The 24659-nt window shown below is 40.2% G+C and overlaps 1 protein-coding gene across 2 annotated transcripts in view; it reads left to right on the top strand.

Annotated features, from left to right (window-relative positions):
* LOC126251943 (mucin-5AC-like) overlaps window positions 1-24659 on the top strand; it is a 58433-nt gene that overhangs the window by 24080 nt on the left and 9694 nt on the right. For both annotated transcript variants that reach the window (XM_049952702.1, XM_049952703.1), the window contains exon 3: window positions 589-725. In XM_049952702.1, coding sequence (XP_049808659.1) covers window positions 589-725 — 137 coding nt within the window. The remainder of the gene's footprint in view (window positions 1-588; window positions 726-24659) is intronic.

Here is a 24659-nt window from a genome sequence, read left to right as displayed (position 1 = left end):
CTGTAGTAAGTGTTGACAGTGAAAACAATCAATTCTTGACAATATAAGGTACTTGAATAGATAAAAAAGTCTCCTCACCAAGAGGCAGCAGAACACGCACATAAAAGGGTGTTATAATTATAACCCTTCTGCCATCACTTGGTGAGTAGTTTATTTATCTAAAAGTGTTAAATGGATTTTCTTAAATCCTACATACGTAGGACAAGTTTATGGCTGTGCAACTACACCTTGGATATCCACGCCAAATGAATGGTTGGCTCACGTAGAAAAGAGTACAAGGTGACAATCATTACTTTTTGTGTGAGGTGACTGACACACACACACACACACACACACACACACACACACACACACACACACACACACACACACACTCGCCAGAATTTTATATTGTGAAGAAAATGAAAGGGATATTAAATCGTGGTGTGTGTGTGTGTGTGAGAGAGAGAGAGAGAGAGAGAGAGAGAGAGAGAGAGAGAGAGAGAGAGAGAGAGAGAGAGTACTGACGATGAAAATATTAGGCTCATGAAAGTTGAGAGACATTTGCCAAACACGAAGGAAAACTCTAAACATATTATTTGTATATAGGTCAGATCAGCAGTGTAATGGCAGCCAGAACATCAATGATGACTGCCTGAGACTACAGCGAGACAAAGTCAGATCCATAGTTGCTAAGGAAGTAGCCAATCGAGATGACAGACACCAAGGCTATGCTGGAGCACAAGGTAAGCGCTTTTACCATGTCACCTGCATAAAATTGTATTTAATAGTATGAAACATGGGCTAGAATAAGCACAAGAGGCAGTATGAGTAGAAACAGATACTGGAGCCTTATACAAACTATTGGGATTTAATCAGGGAGGAGTCTGAGGAAATTAGAATGTGTCAACATCTTTAATGGAGGTTTGGTGCCAAGAGACTGAACAGGAGTACAGTAATACCCTGAAGTAACAGGCTTGCTTTTAAGGAAATCCCACTTTTAATGAATATTTCTGTCATTTCTGGTGAAACTCCTATAAGACCAATGTTTTTCCTCCTCACTTTTAACAAATCACGCCTTAAGTAATAGTCTGCTTTTAAGGAATAAACATGAAACATTATGCAAATTAAAATCCAGTTCAAATTAAAATCAGTTTTTACACAGCACCTAACAAGTTGGTGAGTTTCAGATTTCTTTCACTTTCACACAGATCGTATTTTTTGTCGTGTGAGACAATAAATGCTAAGAGATTCAGTTAAGCGACACGTAGCTAGATCATAGTTAATAACTTAACTTCTCTTCTAGCAATCTGGCAGATATTGAATGAATTTGAAATATATTTCCACCCTGCACAATGACTTGGGTCTCATGATCTGATGTCAGTCATAAAGTCTACGAAGCTGAAAAGTGTAATTGTTTGTTTATTGAAGTGTTATCAGTCTTCCTTTTTGTCAAGTTATGGCCTGCCAGTGTATAGATGTTACAGTTTAGTGAAAGCTGACAATCATCTGCGATTTCTACGATAATTGTAACATAAAACTTTCCAACAAGTCAAAGAAATAAGATTTAGCACCATTGAGGTGTGTGGCACGCACAAAAATAAGAAAGTGTTCTTAAATGCCAAAGCCAGTGATTCCTGTGGATTTAAGAGGAATAACATTCATATGTCTACATTCAATAATGTGGCAAATATTCTTATAAAATGGTTTCATGGAATGGGAAAAATCAGCATTCCTATCAGCAGAAATACACTGAAAGACATGGCTTGTGAAATCACCCTGAAGTTTGGTGTTGAAAATTTAATTGCATGGCATGGTTGATTTGATTATTGTAAAGAAGTCGTAATCTGTCATTTCAAAGTGTAAGTTGAGAAAGTTAGGCTGTGGTCATAGAAAGTGTATACTATCTGGAAGAACAAACATTACCATGACTGATTGTCACGAACCCGCTCTACTGTGCAGGAAAAGTTATCTCCATAAGGACACCGTTACGGTGTGGCTAATGGCTGTATAGTACTCTAGTAGAGCTGGCCATGATGTCTCCTTTGTTGATGCTGCTGAGTCTGCGTTGTCCATGTGGCTTCTTGTTGTCTAGGCGATGATTCCTTTGCTGCTTTGGGTCCAAGAAAAGGTGCGGGTTTTTTAATTATTACTGGGCTATCGAAAAATGACGCAGTATTCCACGGTTTCTTTGTATCAAAACACATTTATTGCCAAAACTATATACACAACTACACTCAACTGCGGCCAACACTCTAGTGTCGAAAACCCGTTGTAGGCCAAAGATCACGGTCATAAGCTACAAAGAACATACAATTCCAATATCGATTAGTGATCGCAACACCTAACTTAGTATTATCTTAAGCAAAAGCTTTTTTTAACACGACTTTAGTGTATAATAAAATAAAATGACGTCTATTTGTCAGTTCCATTACAATAGCCCCCCAAGAATTTTGTAAGTATGAAAATGCGAACAAAATTCTGACACCAGAAAAATGGAACTGCCAAGAATATGTTTTTAAATAAATTAAAATTTTTAATATGACTGTTTCCTTTGAATTATGCTAACACTGAAATTGTTATACTCAGTAAAGGAAAACATACAATTTTTTTAACCTTAGAGTAAATGAAATATGAAAGAAGATTCACAATTTTCACTTAGAAGAGTCCATAATGTTGTAGCACTTCACATGAAACCATTGAAAGACTGTAACTTTTAACTGCAGGCTTGTTTTATTTTCTTTTGTTGCCCACTTTTCACACTAATCACAGTCTGTCCCACATTGTCCATCTGCACATAGGTGATGTCCGTTAAAAGGTCTGATTCCTGCTTGTCCTGCAGTGCGTCTGTTTCCAAAGCTTAACTGTTTGTATTGCTTTGTTGACTATAATGCCATGTTATCTAAAAATCACATACAGAGATCACCTTTTGGTTACATAATGTTTATATGTAAGTACATGGTTAGGATACATAGTTAACCTTCTGGTAATGTTTATCTAGTGGGAGAAGTTGACAGTATCTGTCTAATACTACACAGATATGAACTGGTCAAAAAAAAAAAAGATTCTTTAAATACTAATAAATTCTATGAACATGTAATACAAATGCATTAACATATTGGGTGTAAAATATCTTATCACAGAGACATTACTCCAAGGATAAAAAAAATTCAATTGTTTGTTACGAGGGTTCATATTCACAGTAAAAGTGCAAAGGTAGAATCATGGATGAAAGTTTTGGAATGGTATGTATTTATCAAAATTAAAAAATATTACTGCCTTTGCATTTGCAGTGGTTGAGAGAGAAATATACAGTAATTCATGTGGTTTACTGAAAATGATTGTCGCCTTGTAGAGTTGGACATTTCAAGCACTTAAGTGTGTAGTAATTAGGACTCTGCCTTTAAGAGTAAAAAATTTAAAAAAACTTAATTGTTGCAAGACAGATTTAGTGTTGATTAGTGGCTTGCATTTTAAATGACGTCTCAACAAGTGTGGTGTGAGAGTTACACAAACTAAAATTACACAAATTATTAAACATCAATCAAATTGCATAAACATACAGAAATATCAAAAACTAACATGGCTAGCATATTACACAGAAAATTCATTGCAAACACTTCATACAGTGAATACATATTAAACAAATAATAAACATTTTCAAGGGCACAAAACTGTATCAAAATCAGACAATTTTTTATATACAAAATTTCTAGTGAAAAACTTTTGTTTGAGTCACCTTTTAACTTTCTCAGACTAGTCTCATCCCTTTTGTTTATACAATTTCAACGAAACAATATTCTTCAGCCCGAGAACTTTCCTGGATTTAGGATACACCAACCGGTATGCATTTGGGTGTGGATGCTCTACAATCTCGAATGGACCCATGTATATATCAAAGAATTTCTTTATTTCAGAAGTTAGAATTTTTGATTTCTCATGTGATTTTACTAAAACATAATCTCCTACTTTAAACTTGGATGCTTTGATCTTACCATCATGTCGTCTTTTTCTAATTTCCCTGTTTTATCATTGTTTCTTTGACTATGGCTTCACGTTCATGCATAGTCATCATTATGCATGGTGGAAATTCTACGAGTTCAGTGATAATGTTGTCTGGTTTTAGATGAAACATAATTTCATAAGGTGAAAATCCTGTGGAAGTGTGCTGCAAGCTGTTCATAACATCTTCAAAGTCTCGTACATGGTCGTACCATGTAGGATGTTTATGACTGCAATATGTACGACATAAACGACCAATCTCGCGCATATACCTCTCAGCTGGGTTTGACGATGGATTATATACAGATATTTGAACATGTTTGATTGCCGATTTATCAACAAAGGCTTTCCAAACTTTTGACAAAAACTGAGAACCGTTATCTGACAAGATTGCTTTTGGTTTCCCAACATTTAAGAAATAGTGTTTTTCAACCTTTGTAACTATCTCTTTACCTGTGGCTTTTCTGACAGGATACAACTTGATTAGTTTTGAAAATACATCCACCATGACAAAAATGTAGCAGTGGCCACTCCTACTCGTTGGAAGTGGCCCATAGAAATCAACAGCGACTAAGTCTAGAGGTTGTGCAGGAATAATGTTATGCATTTCACCTTGACATTTTCTGTTACTTACTTTGACTCGTTGGCACTTATCACAAGTTGACAATTCTTTTCTGACTTTCTTGGCCATATTGTAGAAGCATATGTTTTCTTGTAATTTCTGCATACACTTCTGTATGCCACAATGACCATAGCTCTAATGAGTATACCTAATTAACCTCTCAGCTTCCTCCTCAGGCCAGCATAGTTTCCAATCATCCGAGTCTTCGTCAGTTCTCCTAAACAGATTACCTTTAAACACCTTATAGTACTTATCTAATTTTTCATAGTTCTTTTTCCCTAAACAGCTCTTTACTAATTTCCAATTTGCATCACGGTTCTGGTTCCTCCTGATTTTATCACACAATGATCTAACAACTTTTTCATCTGTGACCCCTTTAATATACCTCATTTTAAACTGTTTTTCTTCATTCTGATCAAAAATTTCTGTTTCCCCTCCTACTGGTAGCCTTGATATAGCATCCGCAACTATGTTGTCAGTGCCTTTAATATACTTAATTTCAAAGTTGAATTGTTGTAAATACAATGCCCATCTTGTAAGCCTATCATGATAGAGCTTGCATTCCTGTGTATAGCTTAAGGCTTTATGATCAGAGTACACTATTACCTTATGTCCAAGTAAATAGGTCCTGAATTTTGAAAATGACCACTGTATGGCTAATAGCTCTTTTTCTGTTACTGTATAGTTCTTTTCATGCTTCAGTAACATTCTGCTTGCAAATGCAATTGTAGCATGAACTGTCTCCCCATTGACTTCTTTTACTTGAAATAATTCAGCACCTAGCCCATAATCACTGCTGTCAGTATGTAAACAGAAAGGTAAATTGAAATCTGGTTTACTTACAAATTTTCTATAGAAGCCACATAGCCCATAAAATGATTTCAGTTGTTTTCTGTTACGGGGTATAGGAAACTCTGCAATAGCTTTAATTTTGTCTGGATCAGCCAAAATTCCTTTTTCTGTTATGACATGTCCCAAAAATTTTAACTCAGGTACTGCAAATTTGCACTTTTCTAGTTTTAGTGTCATTCCCCCTCTTCTAAGTTTCTCACATGCCTGTCTTAAAAGCCCAACATGCTCATTCCAATCTTGTCCAGTTACTAAAATGTCATCTACATAAATCACTAATTTGGATACAAGTTCCTGCCCAAGCACATGGTCTAAAGCTCTAATGAATTCTGCTACCGATGAGTTCAAGCCAAACGGGACTACACAATACTGATAGCAACGGCCATTGTAAAGAAAAGCAGTGTATTTCCTAGATTTGGGTGCCAGGGGTACTTGGTGAAAGCCCGAGGTTAAGTCTAGACTTGAAATTAATTTTATGTCCTTGAACTTGTGCAACAGCTCATCAATGTTTTCAGGGTGGTCTGTTTCCCTGTATAAGATCTTGTTTAAAGGCCTGGAGTCAAGAACTATTCTCACTCCCCCATCCCTCTTTGACACAACTACCAGTGGGTTATTATAAGCACTGATACTCCTTTCAATAATGCCACACACTTCCATCTTATGTAATTCTTTCTCAACTGCTGTACGTTTTGCTATGGGCACACCATATGGTTTTATGAAAAATGGGTCATGTGGTCTTACTAGCAAAGTACATTCGTAACCCCTAACTTTCCCTGGAATATTGCTAAAGACATCACTGTATTCCCATAACAAAGACTCTAGTTCCTGTTTTTGCTCATCATTTAGACTGCTAGCTTCTGAAATCTTAGTGTTTACCAGAGTGTTGAACTCTACTTCACTTAAATCTAGCTCCGTTATGTGTTTGTCAACATATCTATTCTCCTTTACAAGATTTATAGTGTTAAATTTATCATTACACAAAACTGTATTTGATCTGACAAACTTGGTGGAGATACACCCCCCATTTGGTGTTGTTATGATAAGTTTTTGTCCTCCCCAGTCAAATCTTGCATCTACACTCCGAATCCATGACATCCCGAGAATACAGTCCTCACCGAGGCCTGGTATAATTAGGCATCACATGTGTAAATGTGACTCCCTCAATTGTAAAAGATAACAAAGTTTGTCTTTTCACAGTTTTACTATGTTTTCCTGTAGCCCCTCTTATTTTCACCCCATTGACTGGCATTTCAATGTAATCTTTCTCGCACTTCAGCTTTTTGCTTAGAATTTCAGATATTCCTGACACCTGACTCCCTGTGTCTATAAGGCACTTGCCTTCCCAGGTACCAACTTTTGCTCTAATGAACGGACTACCTATGTCACCACCTTTTTCAGGCTGAACGTATTCATACAATAAATCATTTTGAATTTCACTGAAACAATGACTTTCTGACTTACAAGTACCTATATTACTGTCACCTTTATTATCTACGGTCATTACATTAACACACACATCATTAGCACTGTCACTTGCATTTACAATTTCCTCAATCCAAATATTTTCACCCATATAACATTGTTCACCACTAAGGTATTTATCCTTCAGTTGTTCAACAATAATATGTTTAGTGTTTTTCCACCAATCAGGATATAAAATTTGAGACATATTAAGAATCATTTTTCTAAAATTGCTATCATTTTTAATTGCATCACTATTTAGCCACATATTATAAAGAAATAATTCACCTTTGTTCATTGCACATGGTAGCCTACTTCCACAGTCAGTTTTACTGTTCAGGGAATCTTTATCAACTGCCCAGGTTCCTTCATAAGATGTTGGATTACAGAGCCTCTTGGTTGTGACACTGGCATTAACACCACTTAAACTGTTAATAACATCCTTGGGTACATCTACAACATGCTTATCAGTATCTCCCACAACACCTAATGCCTCCATTTCCTCTTTCAAGCAAACAAAATATTTTTCACCATCATCATGTATCATTAAATCTTCATTTTCCCAAATACTACAATCATCAACCTCTCTCTCCCGAAAACTTAAAACGTTGCTTTCACAACCAAGTGTTTTTAATTCTTTGCTCGTTAAATCAGTGTCGACAATTTGCTCACTTGGTTCCCTCATCAGTGCATCAATTCCTAAATCATTTAAATCGTTAATCTGCAGGTCCTCTGACAAATTACAAGCTTCTGCCCATTCATAAAATTCAACTAAGTCAATTATTTTCTCTGGCTCTTTATTACAACCAATGTGTTCATTCTTAACAGGTACTGTGTTTAGAGGGTAGTACACATTCATAAGATAACTACTCATTACTTGAGACGTATCTCTTGGTGCAATGTAGTCACTGTTATTGGTCCATCTATTATCTATGCTTTTCGCCCCTACCTTGTGGACCGACAATGGAGCGCACACTAGTTTTTTTACTTCAGGACTTCCCATAGCATTTTGACCCCTGGTGTCACTATGTTCACGCCAATTCCTGTTTTCAGAATCCCTGTAATTACTTCTGTTCCAATTGTTCCCAGATTGTCCTCTTGAATGGAAATTATAGTTTTCCCTTGAATGGAAATTATTATTAATATTGTGACTATTTTGTTCCCTATGATGAAAACTATGGTTGGGCCTACTGTTTTCCCTCCTGGTAAAATTAGTGTTTCCCCAACTATGATCCCCACCTCTTTGTGCGTGATTGAAATAGTTTTTTGGTTTCCCCACTTTGTCTATAATCCTGTCAAGCTTGTCCACATAGTTTAGAAATTGTTCAATGTTGTCATCTGGTCCATACACTAGGTCCCATTGCACATCTGTTGGCAACCTTCTCTTTAAAGCATCTATCTGTGTGAGCTCATCGAAGGGTTTACTCAAATGTACAAGTTTCTTCAGTTGATTCTTACAAAACTGTTTCATAGTCCCCTGTGTTTCTCTATAATTTGGCCCATTCAGGAACTCGCTCTTTATCCTGGCTTGTTCAGTTTCAGACCAGAACCGTTTTAAGAACTCAATTTCAAGTTCTGCATAAGACATGTCCATACAAAAATTTTGGTTGGCCCATGACAAAGATTCCCCCTCCAAAAATTTTTTAACAAACTTAATTTTGAAACTTTCACTCATATTGGGCAAAAAATTGTCTCTACAACTCTGCAGAAAGTCAACAGGATGCAAACTACACTCATTAGAAAAGTTTTTAACTGGAATATTGGATAATAAGGTACATGTGTTCATAGAAAAATTTCATTGCTAAATATTTCAAACTTTTGGTTTAACTCTGATACTGTACTTTTTAATTCGCTAACATCTGTCTTAGTTTCAATGTCGTGGAGTTTTACTGTGTTACTGACTGTTTCCATTTTATCATTCACAACATTTAGTTTAGAGTCTACTCTCCTTTCAAGATCTACTGCCATAGCTTTTACATTTACACAAACTGTATCTATTTGACTATTAACATTAACAAAACACTTTGCATTTTTCTGTTTCTCTGTGACCAGTTCATTTTTTACAGACTGAATTTTGTTACTCAGACTAGATTTTACTTCTCCCACTTTAGATTCTACTGCCAAAATCTTTGTTTCTGCCTTGCTAAGTTTCTTGTCTATCTTTGATATATCGTTGCGAAGTTTATTACCCCAAAGTAAGACATTATCAAATTTTTTGTTCATAGCTCCCTCTAGACGCGACACTTTGATTTATAACCCGAAAACTGTGCGCGACCGTCTGATTCATGCTTTGCAATTGTTCTTCATTAGCTTGTAAGCGGGCTGCAACAGTCTGATTTAAAGCTAACGATTGTTCCATCATTTATAACAGTGATTTAAAGTCCGACATCTCACGTTTTGATGAATTAAGACTTTGATCGGCTTCTTTGACTCATCTTCCGTTTTTATCGGCATGTTTATGTCCCCAAAGACTAACAAATTTTCACCATCCTGCTTGGATTCAGCACCACTTTCCTCTTTCACAATGGTCATTTTTGTGAAATTTCACACACAAAATAATAAAAGGAATAAACAGCACTACACAAATGTACTTATCTTTTCAGTCCTCACACGTGTGGTCAGTCCACTTTACTGCTTCGTTTCGTCTCCCTTGACTTCCATGTATAGCACTTCGTACCACGTGGTCATTAGACTTCTGCACAACAGATTTCGTCAATCCAGTACATATAAATGTCTTAATCCCAGCAACGAGCCCCCAGTTGTCACGAACCCGCTCTACTGTGCAGGAAAAGTTATCTCCATAAGGACACCGTTACAGTGTGGCTAATGGCTGTATAGTACTCTAGTAGAGCTGGCCATGATGTCTCCTTTGTTGATGCTGCTGAGTCTGCGTTGTCCATGTGGCTTCTTGTTGTCTAGGCGATGATTCCTTTGCTGCTTTGGGTCCAAGAAAAGGTGCGGGTTTTTTAATTATTACTGGGCTATCGAAAAATGACGCAGTATTCCATGGTTTCTTTGTATCAAAACACATTTATTGCCAAAACTATATACACAACTACACTCAACCGCGGCCAACACTCTAGTGCCGAAAACCCGTTGTAGGCCAAAGATCACGGTCATAAGCTACAAAGAACATACAATTCCAATATCGATTAGTGATCGCAACACCTAACTTAGTATTATCTTAAGCAAAAGCTTTTTTAACACGACTTTAGTGTATAATAAAATAAAATGACGTCTATTTGTCAGTTCCATTACATGATACAGGGTCTGCCAATCGGTCGATTACTGTGGCCTCCGCTGCTACTGCATGCACTGAGGTTTACCCCTCAACTGTGGTTGAGTGGGAAGTTGTTCAGAGCTGTGGTAGGCAACAAAAACTTTTGAGGAGGGGTGGGGGTTTGATAGCAAGGCCTCTCCAGCTTGTCTGACAAGGAGCATTCAGGCACTAACTGTGACAGATAAAGATCCTGGGCCAGATGCTTTCGCTAATCCTGTTTCAGAGGAACCCTCAAAGATGTGAACAGTCACAAAAGGTGGGATAAGTGGTTTCTTGGAGCTTCAATGTTAGGTGTGTAATGGTGCCTCTTAGGAATAGAGAGAGGAAGAAGTCCAGTGTGCTCCCTGTGTGCATACCAGGGAAGAGTCATCCCAAATGTGAAAAGGGTCCTCTCAGATGCTTGAAGAGCACAGGGTGCAGTCATCTGCAGGTGGCGTCTCATGTTGTTACCAATGATGTGTGCCACTTTGGATCGAAAGAAATTCTCTCTGGTTTCAGACAGCTGTCTGGTGTGGTGAGGATTGCCAGTCTCAGTTGCAAGATGAAAATAAAGCTCATCATCTGTAGCATCATTTATAGGATTGCTCCCCTCCCCCTCCTCCTCCTCCTCCTCCTCCTCCTCCTCCTCCTCCTCCAGACCTTTGAAGCAAAGGCTGGAAAGGTTGGTTTAGTATTGGTTTCCGCTTAATGGGTCTGGGGTCCATTACACACAGGAGGTGTCTGTGGTGGGGGCTGTGTGGAGTAGACTGGGCAGCTTTTTAGGTTAGAGAGCTTCAGTCTCAAAGGGTGCAAATCAAACACAGGATGAGGTTAGACCTAGGGACAGTAGGTATTACAGTAGTAAACTGTTGTAGCTGTGTTGGGAAAGAACAAGACCACCAAGTGTTAATAGAAAGCACTGACGCTTAAATCATTGTTGGAACTGAAAGCTGGCTAAAGCAGGAGAAAAGGGCAGCTGAAGTTTTGCAAAGTACTCTAGTGGTTTTTCAGACAGTATAGATTATATACAGTCGGTTGTAGCATGTCTGTTGCTATTAGCAGTAGCTTATCTGGTAGCAGAATTGAAGTAGATAGGTTCTGTGAGTTAGTATGGGCAAAGGTTATACTCGACAGTTGAAGTAGATCGATAATTGGTTTCTTTTACCAACCACCATGACTCAAATTATATAGTTGCTGAAAGGTTTGAAGAAAACTTGAGTATCGTCTAAAATAGGTAGGTCACTGATACAGTTATAGTTGGTGGTGACTTCAGTCTACCTTCGATGTGTTGATGAAAATCTATGTTCAAAACTGATGATAGGTGTAAAACATTGTCTGAAATTGTAATAGATGCTTACTTCAAAAATTGTTTGAGCAGATACTTCAGGAGCTCGCAGGAAGTGTAAATAGTTGCAAAAACATACTTGACCTTTTAGCAATAATCCCAAGGGAGCATCATGATGGATACAAGGATTTGTGACCACAATATTGTTGTAGCGAGGCTGAATACTGTAACATTCAAATGTCGACAAAAATAAAAGCGAAATATATCTGTTTAAAAAATCACCTTAAAATTAACTTGACATCTTCAGCATCTTCATAAGAGCAAGTCTATATTCCTTATGAAATAACTATGGAAGCATGGACCAGATGTGTCTTAAATTTAAAATAATAACATTGATAGCAATTGAAATATTTATGCCATATAAATTAATAATAGATGGAATTATTACCCCATAGTACACAAAACAGATCAAAATTCTTGGCCAGACTGTATGCCAGTTAGATACTTTCCAGAATATGGTGATATAACAGCTCCATATCTAGCAATTGTATACAGTCACTTGCTCTGTGAAAGATCCATACCTAAAGACTGGAAAATTGCACAGGTCACACCAATACTCAATAAAAGAAATAGGAGTAATCCGCTGAATTAAAATTCATATTCTTGAGGGGAAAAAACCTAGTTTCACAAAGCGACTAGCATCCAGCGCACATTAGTCTATAGATTATTCGTATGACTTTGAAACACATCCCTGTCGATTTTTGAACACATTCTAAGTTGATTTCTGAATGAATTGTAAGTTGATTTGTGAATGCGTGCATAGTGTACATATCTCTGTCAGGGGAATCTTCGTCGCGTGTAGAAACAGACTTTCCTACAGACAAAAGGGGCTATACGAGCTGAGCGGAGTAAGGCAGAACAGATGAATGCCAACCACTGCCTGATTGTGTAGTTGATTAGGATTCTAAATGATGAGCATTGTTATAATTACTAGCAAAATCCATAGATTCAGACTACGGGAGCGGAAATAAATGAATAACAGGTAAGAAAGATTACGCATTATCTTCTCGGTGTATCCAAGAAAATGAAATTTTGACAGAAAATTTTTGGCCAGATCGCTATACTAGTAAAGGCCAGTTGTACAGCCCCGGCTAGTAGCCACTCTTAAGTTCTATTCTGGAAGAAGCGGAAAACACGTTGTACGAACATGTAACAATACCTAAGCGGAGAATAATCGCAGGATAACTAAACCGGTGATTCTGGAAGAGTTAGTGAAGTTAACCTGCGAATACGCTTTGACATTGGCAGGAATAGTTACAGAATTAATGATAACAAGACTGTTCGTTAGAACGAGGAAGGAGAAGAAACAGAGACATCACACAAATTATGGAACAATATGACAATTCAAAGTTTGTACAAAAATTTCATACTACTACTTTTCGATCTCATGTTTGAGAAACTGGAGCGTGTGAATGAAATGTGAAACTACACTACTGGCCATTAAAATTGCTACACCACGAAAATGACATGCTACAGATGCGAAATTTAACCAACAGGAAGAAGATGCTGCGATATGCAAATGATTAGCTTTTCAGAGCATTCACACAAGGTTGACGCCAGTGGCGACACCTACAACATGCTGACATGAGGAAAGTTTCCAACCGATTTCTCATACAGAAACAGCAGTTGACCAGCGTTTCCTGGTGAAACATTTTTGTGATACTTTGTGTAAGGAGGAGAAATGTGTACCATCACGTTTCCGACTTTGATAAAGGTCGGATTGTAGCCTGCCGCAATTGCGGTTTATTGTATCGCAACATTGCTGTTCGCGTTGGTCGAGATCCAATGACTGTTAGCAGAATATGGAATCGGTGGGTTCAGGAGGGTAATACGGAACGCCGTGCTGGATCCCAACGGCCTCGTATCACTAGCATTCGAGATGAAGGGCATTTTATCCGCATGGCTGTAAAGGATCGTGCAGCCATGTCTCGATCCCGGAGTCAACAGATGGGGGCATTTGCAAGACATCAACCATCTCCACAAACAGTTAGACGACATTTTCAGCAGCATGGACTATCAGCTCTGAGACCATGGCTGCGGTTACCCTTGACGCTGCATCACAGACAGGAACGCCAGCAATGGTGTACTCAACAACGAACCTGGATGCACGAATGGCAAAACGTCAATTTTTCGGATGAATCCGGGTTCTGTTTGCAGCATCATGATGGTTGCATCTGTGTTTGGCGACATCGCGGTGAACGCACATTGGAAGCGTGTATTTGTCATCGCCATACTGGCATATCACCCGGCGTTATGGGGTGGGGTGCCATTGGTTACGCGTCTCGGTCACCTGTTCGCATTGACGCCACTTTGAACATTTCAGATGTGTTACGACCCGTGACTCTACCCTTCATTCGATCCCTGCGAAGCCCTACATTTCCGCAGGATAATGCACGACCGCATGTTGCAGGTCCTGTACAGGCCTTTTCTGCATACAGAAGATGTTCGTCTGCTGCCCTGGCCAGCACATTCTCGAGATCTTTCGGCAACTGAAAAGTCTGGTAAATGGTGGCCGAGCAACTGGCTCGTCACAATACGCCAGTCACTACTAGTGATGAACTGTGGTATCGTGTGGAAGCTGCATGGGCAGCTGTACCTGTACACGCCATCCAAGCTCTGTTTGACTCAATGCCCAGGCGTATCAAGGCCGTTATTACGGCCAGAGGTGGTTGTTCTGGGATCTATGCACCCAAATTGCATGAAAATGTAATTGCATGTCAGTTCTAGTATAATATATTTGCCCAATGAATACCCATTTATCATCTGCATTTCTGCTTGGTGTAGCACTTTTAATGGCCAGTAGTGTATTTCCTAACGTAAAGCTTTTTGCTTGTAGTAGGCCTAATTAGGCATTTGATATTGGTACACCGTGAATTATATTCTGTCGTTACAAAAAAGACCATTTGTGCCAAAACAGTCTCGTTTGTTTGGTGTGTGTTACAATTGTTGCAGTATTAGAAAGGCCTATTTTGTTTTATCTAGCAGACAGTGACAAAATAGATGTAATCAGATCGAGAAACCGCACCAGTCTTTGGTATTATTTGTATTAACAGCTTTTTCAGTATTAGACTACAACATTTTGATTTTTCATGTAGCAAAATGTTTGACGAACTTTGATGAGGAATAGATTCTTTTGCAGAAAGGAAATCACACCATGTAAAGCTGTAGCAAGATTACAGAGAAAAAATTCCAGGCGCTAAGGATTGAAGAAATGTGTATTGTCTTGCTTGTTTCATGTCTTTACTGGGTTTATGTATCCTATATTTAATTTTGTGTCGCACAAAGCAGCAAGTTGTTAGCTGATAGGGAATATAGGGTGCAAATTTTCTGAAGAGGGACAGGATGTCAAACCCGCAGACTGTAAGCAGGAGAGGCACCACAGGACATTTTAATTTCCACTGTCATGAATATGGTTTGATGGCATCCATTACAAAATATACACGTTTCAATTCCACAGAGCGAAATACGGTGACGTGCTGTAGAAGAATGCTCTGTGAGGAGGCGAGGCTGTGCAGTTTGGCACACTTACCACCAAATAACATGTCTTACATTTCCTCGAACACATGTGTTTTATGCATCAGACTCTTGAGAATGATGTGCGATACAAAATGAACATATTTTTGAAAATTCTATTTTTTTAAATTTTTGACCTATCGTTTGCACAAGGGAGTGGCGGGGTGTTGCCCCGGTTCGTAAATATCGTAGATCCGGGGCTGACGCAGAGAGCAGTCAGAGTTATAATGGGGAAGTGGATAGTCTCCACGTGACCTGTGTTTACATATACTTATTTTGCTGTTCCTCTTCGTTTACTGCTCTCACGTCAAATGAAAACAAAACAGATTTCTGTGGCCAGGAGCTATAAAGTGAATTAAAATACTTTCACATAATAATGAAAGGCTAAAATGTGTTATTAGTTTCAGATTTTATTTTACTTCTTCCTTTCTGACAGTCAGGCATTAATTACTTTGGAGAACAATGAAGTTATTTTTGTCGGTTTGCTAAAGAAATTTTCTTTTATTAATCTTTTCCACTAAGGAAGACAAATATATTTGAAACAAAGTGCTTAATTCCACACACTGTTCACTGCATTTCAAGTAAACGTTTTCAACTTCTGGAGTATCCTCTGATGTCTTGTTTCTTTTATGAAATAATGCAAGATCTTTTAATGTTTTACACGAACGAACATACGGGCTCCCTACGACATCGTAGCTGCGCAAGCGCGGTGACGCCTGTCATCAGGCGCTCTCTGGCAACAGCAGAAATGAACCTATTTCTAACAGGTCGTGGGAAAATATTCCGAATGGTGGTTTGAAAAGCATTACCATCAAGGTAAATTTCCTTTTACGCAAGTTGAACTATGTGCGAGAATGTACGATGAATTTCTTAAATCACAGAGCGTTTGACTCTCATTTAAAAATAAACTCTTTGATGATGAGCCATTTAGATGCATTTCGAGTCCAGAAGATCGGACATTTATGTCGTTATTAAAAATTTTACTGGCACATTGTGTGATATATCTTAAACTGTAATACGCGCATAAAAGACCAACATTATATGTGAAAGCTTAGCTTCTGTTGCAGTGTATTAATCTTATAGACCAATATTATAAGTGAAAGCTTTGCGTTTCGTGTAGCAACACTATGTATATTAATTTAAACCATTAAGTTTTTCTGTTTCTGTGTTTGTGCAACTTAAGTGATGTTGCTATTGGCTGACCACATCATGTGTCCTAAGCTCTCAATACCCGCTGTCATCGGCTTGCGAGATCACGTGACATGAGCTATGACTAGTTTACAAAAGCGCATCACAATCTCAATTTCAATGCTTTGGAAAGTAACATGCGGTGTTTGTTTGGAATTCAAATTTATGCTTTCGTAATATGAAAATATGCAGCGTTTATGTTGCTGCACACCAAAGATCTTTCCAAAACATGTTTTTTCCCCCTGTGTTTAGTTTTTTAAAGCGCCGGTAAATTCTACGCCCATGTATAAAACCATAAGCATTCAAAGGACTGATAAATTATACAGTTCAGAGAGAAAATATACTGTCAGTTAACAGGGAAAAAGTATGTTTTCACCCGGGAGAAAGTGTATTTTTAATGACAAAATCCGGGTGAAATCTGGGAATTTTTTTCCATGTCTGTATATACACTCTGTTACTGTTATGAATAACTTAAGTTGGAATGATCACATACATAATGTGGGGAAGGCAAAACATAGGCTGTGTTTTATTAGTAGAACACCTAAAAGATGCAACAAATCCACTGAAGAGGCTGCCTGCATTAAGTTAACCATCAGCTGCTGGAGTACTGTTGCACATTATGGGATCCTTACCTGGCTATAGAGGACATCAAAAAAAGTTTAGAGGATTACAGCTCATTTTGTACTATTCCAAAATAGAGGGTAGAGCATCACAGATATGATATGCGAGTTGGGGCAGCTGTCATTAAACTTAAGTTTCTCACTGCAGCAAGATCTTTTCATGAAATTTCAATCTCCTCCAAATGCGAAAAGATTCTGTTGATGTCCACCTACATAGAGGAAAGAGATCATGTGATCATTGTAATAAAATAAGAGAAATCATAGGTCACATGGAGAGATGTCAGTGTTCATTTTTCCCCCATGCTGTTTGAGAGTGGCACAGTAGAGAAATATTGTGAAAATGGTTCAGTGAACCCTCTGCCAGGCACTTTGGTGTGAGTTGTAGAGAAGATGTTATGAGCCCAGAGATATTTTCAATGCATGAATGTGGCATCTTTTATTGATTTACACAAATGACAGCTATCGTAATTACTTGCTGCAAAATCATATTTACTTAAGGGAGAAAAATTACATGGAGATAAAAAAGGAAAGAATGGATGATAACACTAGAGTGTGTATATAGGGATGGAAGTGAAAAGTTGGTTTCACTTAAAATAGGAAAATTTAAAGTTCCCAGGTGTTTCATAAACATGTAAAGATACTTGGTAACCCTTGAGTTCAACAGCAGTGCTTGGTTGATGTCAAAAATCTTTAACACGATTTTTCAGGCTTTTGGATTCCAAGGTAGTTCCAGAAAATTCTTAATTATTATTGATTGATAGCCTGTACATACCAAGGAAACATGATTTCTAAGGGCTATAAGCATTGTGTTCCTTTCTCCAAACTGCGCAAGGCATCTGCAGCATCTGGACCTGGACAAACAACAGTTGAGCAGAAGTCAGTTTCATTTCTGGACAGGAAGAAAGTGATGAGACTCAACATTCCACATGGCATGCATATATTTGTTGCTACCAGGAATTCTGTGGTACATCAGACAGTATTTGTTTCACAAAGGCTGGCTGCAATACATCAGTTGCTGTTGAAGACGGCATTGTTCCAGAAGAAGAATGTAACAGGATCACTGATATTTCTGAAAATGGGACATTCCAGGCTATTGTTTGTTGTGATGAAGACATCCTGATTTCGGCACCTGAGATTGATGCAAGTGAAATGTGTGAAATGCTGGTAAAGGAACACTGAAGTAGGAGGTGTTGGGTGTTGGGTGGGTGTTGGGTGGGTGTTGGGTGGGTGTTGGGTGGGTGTTGGGTGGGTGTTGGGTGGGTGTTGGGTGGGTGTTGGGTGGGTGTTGGGTGGGTGTTGGGTGGGTGTTGGGTGGGTGTTGGGTGGGTGTTGGGTGGGTGTTGGGTGGGTGTTGGGTGGGTGTTGGGTGGGTGTTGGGTGGGGGTGGGTGGGTGTTGGGTGGGGGGTGGGTGGGGGGTGGGTGGGTGTTGGGTGGGGGGTGGGTGGGTGGTTGGTGATGAAGAAGAGGAAAGAGAAAGGAAGCAATCACACCATGTTTCACTGCTGTATGACAAGGAATTGAAACAGCAAGGAATTTCTTTTCTTGTAGTAATGATGATTAATATTAATGAATCGGTGTATTGGAGCCACAACTTTGTTGACAACAACATTCCGCCTGCTTAGCTGGGTGGTAACATGCTCGCCTCCCATGCAAGCAAGGGTTCTAGTCATGGCCGGGTTGTAGGTTTTCTCCACTCTGGGACTGGGTGTTGTGTTGACCTCATTATTGGCGTCAAAAGTTGCCCAATGTGGTGTCTAATGGAAATAAGACTTGCACTTGGCAGCCGAACTTCCCTGAATAGGGGCCTCCTGGCCAACGATGCCATACGCTCATTTCTATTTTCACTACAACACACTGGTAGGACAAAACAAAAGTCTTCTTGATTTTTTTTTTTTTTTTTTTTTTAAAAGCTGAAGGGTGCATTCCCCCCTGCGGGTCTGGAGGTTGGAATAGGCCCGACGTATTCGTGCCTGTTGTAAGAGGCGTCTTAAAGTAGTCTAACACGTTTCGGCCTTTATGTGATGGTCCCCTGTAGGGTTTGACATCCATTTTTCAAAATTTTCCCGAAGAGTGAGCTAGTTGGGGGAGGGTGCCTTACGTGGTACATATCGTCCATCATGTGCTGAGACCTCCCACATCCTTCATCGACGTGGATCTGCACTTCCTCTCACTCCAGCTGTTGGGCGAGGTCACCCTCCTGGGTGCATTTTCCTCCATCCTCTGTGCAGTATTGCTTTCTGCACTGTCAACGATAATGGACTTCTTAGCTTGTTTGCACGTGATATCCAGCACAGTAGCCAGTCTGTTGTGGTGGGGCTGCCATGTACCCTGTTGGTTGTAGCCCCCTGACCACACAGGGCTCTCTCTGCTGATGCTGCGCTGTTAACTCCCCACGTATGCCAAGGAGTAGATGCCCATCACCCTGGGGCCAGGGTTCCTTTGCTGCAGCTGGGTGGTGCCTGTGGGGAGGTCCCTTGGTCGGAGTGGGTGGCGTCAGGGTGAATGACATGCCATGAAGCGTAGGACGTCATCTCTTGCTGGTGGTCAAACACCAGCAGTCTTTAAGTGATCGAGGTCTAACTTCAATGCTAAGAAATACGACCCCAAAGCTCCGTGCCTGCATTCACCAGCTTATAGAACGACGGAAATGAGACTGCTGGGAGAGGTATGTGTCAACCATTGTGTGACATATGTCACCTTCTCAAGTCTTTATGAAGATCAGATGTCTTTTTGGGCACCAGACCCCAACAGGTGTCTCTGGCATTAACATCAGTGGTGTGTTATCTACCAACACAAACGCGATTGCCGAGTACTTTGCTGAGCACTATGACTATGCTCGAGCCTCTGCATTGGAGAACTACCCCCCCCCCCCCTCCCCCGCACCCAAACCTTTCGCACCCTCAACATCTTCAACCAGATCTGGTGCAATGGCGTCTTTCCATTGCAATGGCGGAGAGCACCATCATTCCAGTGCTCAAACCTGGTCGAAACCCGCTTTATGTGGATAGCTATTGGACCATCAGTCTCACCAACTTTCTTTGTTAGCTGCGGGAACATATGGTGTGTTGGCGGTTGGGTTGGTTCCTGGAGTCATGTGGCCTACTGGCTCCATGTCAGGGTGGCTTCTGCCAGGGTTGCTCTATCACTGATAATCTTGTGTCCCTCGAGTCTGCCATCCAAATAGCCTTTTCCAGACATCAACATTTGTTTGCTGTCTGTTTTGACTTACATAAAGCATACGACACGACTGGGCGGCATCATATCCTTGCCACATTCTATGAGTGGGTATGCGATCCGTCAACACCCTCCGTGTTCTGAGCGCTACCTCCTGGGTAGCGGACTGAGTGGTCTGCCTCTGCCTATATCGTGCCTTAGTGCACTTGAAACTGGACTATGGAAGCATAGTTTACTTCTCTGCGTGGCTGTCTATTTGGCATCTCGACTCTGTCCACCACCATGTATTGCATTTAGCGTCTAGAGCTTTTTATACCAGCCTGTGGAGCACCTTTACGCTGAGACTGCTGAACCTCCGCTGTCCAATCAGTGAGCTGCCCTACTAAGTCGTTGCGCTAGTCATCTGTCTTCCATGCCTGCCCATCCGACCCATGCCCTTTTTTTCGACACCACCTTGGATTTAGGGTATGCAGGCCACCCTTCCTCTCTACTACCACTCGGAGTCTGCTTCCGTCAACTGTTACATTCTCTTTGCTTCCATATTCCTAAAACTTTCTTGACAAATGGTGGTATGGCACCACCTTGGCTTCATCCCTGTACCTGTCTTCTCCATTTCTCCATCCATGCCCTTTGTCAGCTTCCCAAGGATAGTTTGTCGGGCATTTGCTGCTCTATGCACACAAATGGAGGGTGCCACATTTATTTGCACTGATGACTCAAAGACCACATTTGGTGTCGGGAGTGCCTATATTGTTGGTGACATCCCTAATATATTTTTGGCTTCCCGACCAGTGTTTGATTTTTATGCTGTTCTCCAGGCTGTCCTATACATGCGTTGCCATAAGCAACTACATTATATTATATGCTCGGATTCGCTCATCTCTCTTACCAACCTCCAAGTTCTTTATCCCATCCACCCTCTGGTCCACCAGATTCAGGACAGCCTCCACTTGCTCAGAGTCTCTCTGGCATTCCTCTGGATCCTAGGGCACGTCAGCATCTGCGGAAATGAGGCAGTGTTATAGCGGCTAAGGCTGCAGTCTCGGCCCACTGTTAGCATGGTTCCCTTTGCTGATCTACAGACTGTTTTATGCAGTTGTGTTTTATGCTGCCATGAGCATTTTATGCTGTCGTGTTATTCTTTTATGACACACACACATTGGTCTACACTTCCCGATAATAAACTTCAGGATGTAAAACCTCTTCCTCCCGTCCTTGTTGTCGAAAGGAGGTAATTTTAACTATTATTTATTACTTATTTTAATCCGCTACGTGCCAGTTTACATTTGTTGCCCAATATATCTTCCCTTTCAGCAGATGACATGCACTCAGCCGATTATGTCCTTGAGATGACATCGGTCATTTGAAGCTTCTTTTTGGGGAATACAACCCCCCCTTTAATAGTAGTTTTCTAAGGTTTCCTTCCGTTTTTAGTTTTCCTCCTTCTTGAGTTTCGCTCCCATTGCTGCCGATTTCACATTCGGTTCTTTTACCCTTCCCTAAGCCGCAGAATGGGCGCTTATGACCATAGCACCATAGCAGTTTTGCACCATAAAACCATAACCAAAAAAACGAAACAAAAATGAGTGAGGTCTTCAGGACCTGCTCCTGATTTTTATCCAAAACTTCCTGTCGCTCTGTACTTTCCATGTCCAAGTCAGTGCCTCCCGTAGTTCCCCCCAGTATTCAGGAAAATGGCAATCCACAGGGCTCCGTATTGAGTGTCTCTCTATTTTTAGTGGCTATTGACGGTCTAGCAGCAGCTGTAGGGCAGTCACTCTCACCTTCTCTGTATGTGAATTACTTCTGCATTTCGTACTGCTCCTACAGGCTGAGTGGTGCCTACAGGGAGCCATTCACTAGGTGCAGTCGTGGGCTCTAGCCCACAGCTTCCTGTTTTCAGCTGCGAAGTCGTGTGTGTCATGCATTTCTGGCAGTCTCGCACCATTCATCCTGGTGGAAGCCGGAGTCCCTCCATCGAAGGTTAGACATGCACAGCTGCACGCCAGTTACGTTGCATGTGTTTGTAGTTCTCCTGTGCATCTGAATTACCGTCTCCTTTTCCCAACCACAGCAGTTCATCTCCCGCATCGACAGCCCAGGTCAGGACTTTAGATTGTGGTTCGCGTCCTGTCCCTTCTGTCTGAACTGGAGTCCTTCCCGCTATCACCTCTCCTTGAGTTTCATTCACGTACACCTCCCTGGTTTACACCTAGGCCGCAGATTCTTCTGGACCTTTTGTATGGCCCTAAGGACTCCGTTAACCCTGCGGCTCTCTACTATCACTTCCTCTCGATTCTCGACATGTACCGGGGCCCTGGCAAGTCATTTCTCTTGTGTAATGACTCCTTGAGCAGCCTACAAGCTATCGACCAGTGCTACCCTTGCCATCCTTTGGTAGCGTCCATTTAGGAGTCCACCTATGCCGTGGAACGGTGCTGTCATTCAGTGGTGTTTATGTGGACCTCAGGACACGTTGGAATCCCTGGCAACGAACTTGCCGACAGGCTGGCCAAACAGGCTACGTGGAAATCGCTTCTGGAGATGAGCATCTCCGAAACTGACCTGCATTTTGTCTTATGCTGCAGGTATTTTCGGCTTTGGAAGACGGAATGGCATAACAGTACACACAACAAACTATGTATCATTAAGGATACTAAGAATGTGTGGAAGTCTTCCATGCGGTCCTCTCGCATTGGCCATACCTAGCTAATGCATGGTTACCTCCTCTGTCATGAGAACTCACCTCAGTGTTGCTGTGGCTCACAAATGATGGTTGTACACCTCTTGCTGGACTGCCCACTTTTAGCCACTCTGAGGTGGACTTTTAACAGGGTGTATATGATCCGGGACAACCGGGAGATCCGGGAAAAACCCGGGAATGTTTTCATCTGGGAGAGAACTGGGAAAAACCCGGGATATTTTTAGAATTCCGGGAATTTTTCGTTGTTTTAGTTTTCAGTTAGATTTTTGTAATTTTGACTGGTAAGAACCGATAATTTAATAAAGGATATTACTATATCCCGCTACTGCAGAATAATACTTCAACAATACAACATAAACGAGAGAAAAAACGAAAACAATTTAAATTGCAAAGGAAATGCGCCATATACAACAACACTCAGTGCTCATGCAAGCATCTGCCAATTGAAAATGTGTCAAAGGCTTTAGGAAGACTATGCAGTGCTTCGTAACAACAAATTGCCTCCAATCTACCAGGAAAAGGGAGGCGCCAAATTCATATTCTTGAGGAAAAAAACTTGTTTCATGAAGTGCCTAGCAGCCAGCCCACATTTGTCTATCGATTTTTGAATATTTTTGAACACATTTTAAGTTGATTTCTGAATTAATCATAAGTTGACTTACGAATGCATGCATAGTGTACGTGATGTCTCTGTCAAGAGAATCCTCATCGCATCTAGAAATAAACTTTCTGCAGACAAAAGGGGACGGTGCTGTACGAGCTGAGGAGTAAAGCCAAACGGATGAATGCCAATTGCTGTCTGATTATGTGTTTGATTGGGTTTGAGAATGATCAGCATTGTTATAATTATTAGCGAAATCCATAGATTCAGACTACCAGAATGGAAATAAACGACTGACAGGAATAACAGGTGAGAGAGATTATGTAGTATCTTCTCGGTGTATCCAAGAAAATGAAATTTTGACAGAAAATTTTTGGCCTGATCGCTACACTAGTAAGGACCAGTAGTATAGTCCCCGGCTAGCAGCTGCGTAAGTTCTATTCAGGAAGTAACATGGAAAAAGTGTTGTTCAAACACGTAATAACGCCTAACCGGAAAATAATCACGGGATAACTAAACCTGTGATCCTGGCAGGGTTAGTGAAGTTAATCAGCGAACAAATTTTGACAGTGGCATCAATAGCTACAGAATTGATGATGACAAGATTGTTTCTTAGAACGAGGAAGGAGAAGAAATGTGGACATCACACAAATTATGGAAGAATAAGAAGATTCCAAATTTATATAAAAATTTCGTAATATTACTATTCAATCTCATGCTTGAGAAGCTGATGCATATGAATGAAATGTGAAACTATTTCCTAACATAAAGCTTTTTGCTTCTAGTAGGCCTAATAGGTATTTGATATTTGTACTTCGTGGATTATATTCTGCCGTGTTATAAAAATGGCCACTTGTGCCGAAACAGTCTCGCTTATTTGGTGTTTTACAAAATTGCTGCCATATTAGAAAGGCCTATTTTGTTTTATCTAGCAGACAGTGACAAAATAGACGTAATCAGATTGAGAAACCACACCAGTCTTGGGTATTATTTGTATTAACAGCTTTTTCAGTATTGGATAACGACATTATGATTTTTCATGTAGCAAAACTTTTGACGAACTTTGATGAGGTAATAGATTCTTTCGCAGAAAGGAAAGCGTGCCATGTTAAGCTGTAGCAAGATTAGAGAGAAAAAAATGCTATTAACTAAGGTTTTAAGAAATGTGTAATTTCTTACTTAACTCTTGTCAGTATTGGTGTTATACATCCCATATTTAATTTTATGTCACACAAAACACCAGGTTATTAACTAATAGGCAATAAAGAGTTCAGATTCTTGTTCTCTCGATTACAAATAATCCCATCAGCTATTAAATAGTTTGGACGTGTAGTAGAAAAA

Source organism: Schistocerca nitens, chromosome 4 (assembly GCF_023898315.1).
Source record: "Schistocerca nitens isolate TAMUIC-IGC-003100 chromosome 4, iqSchNite1.1, whole genome shotgun sequence".
Taxonomy (NCBI): domain Eukaryota; kingdom Metazoa; phylum Arthropoda; class Insecta; order Orthoptera; family Acrididae; genus Schistocerca; species Schistocerca nitens.
The sequence above is the reverse complement of the archived record's forward strand: the minus strand, read 5'-3'. Positions and strand labels throughout refer to the sequence as shown.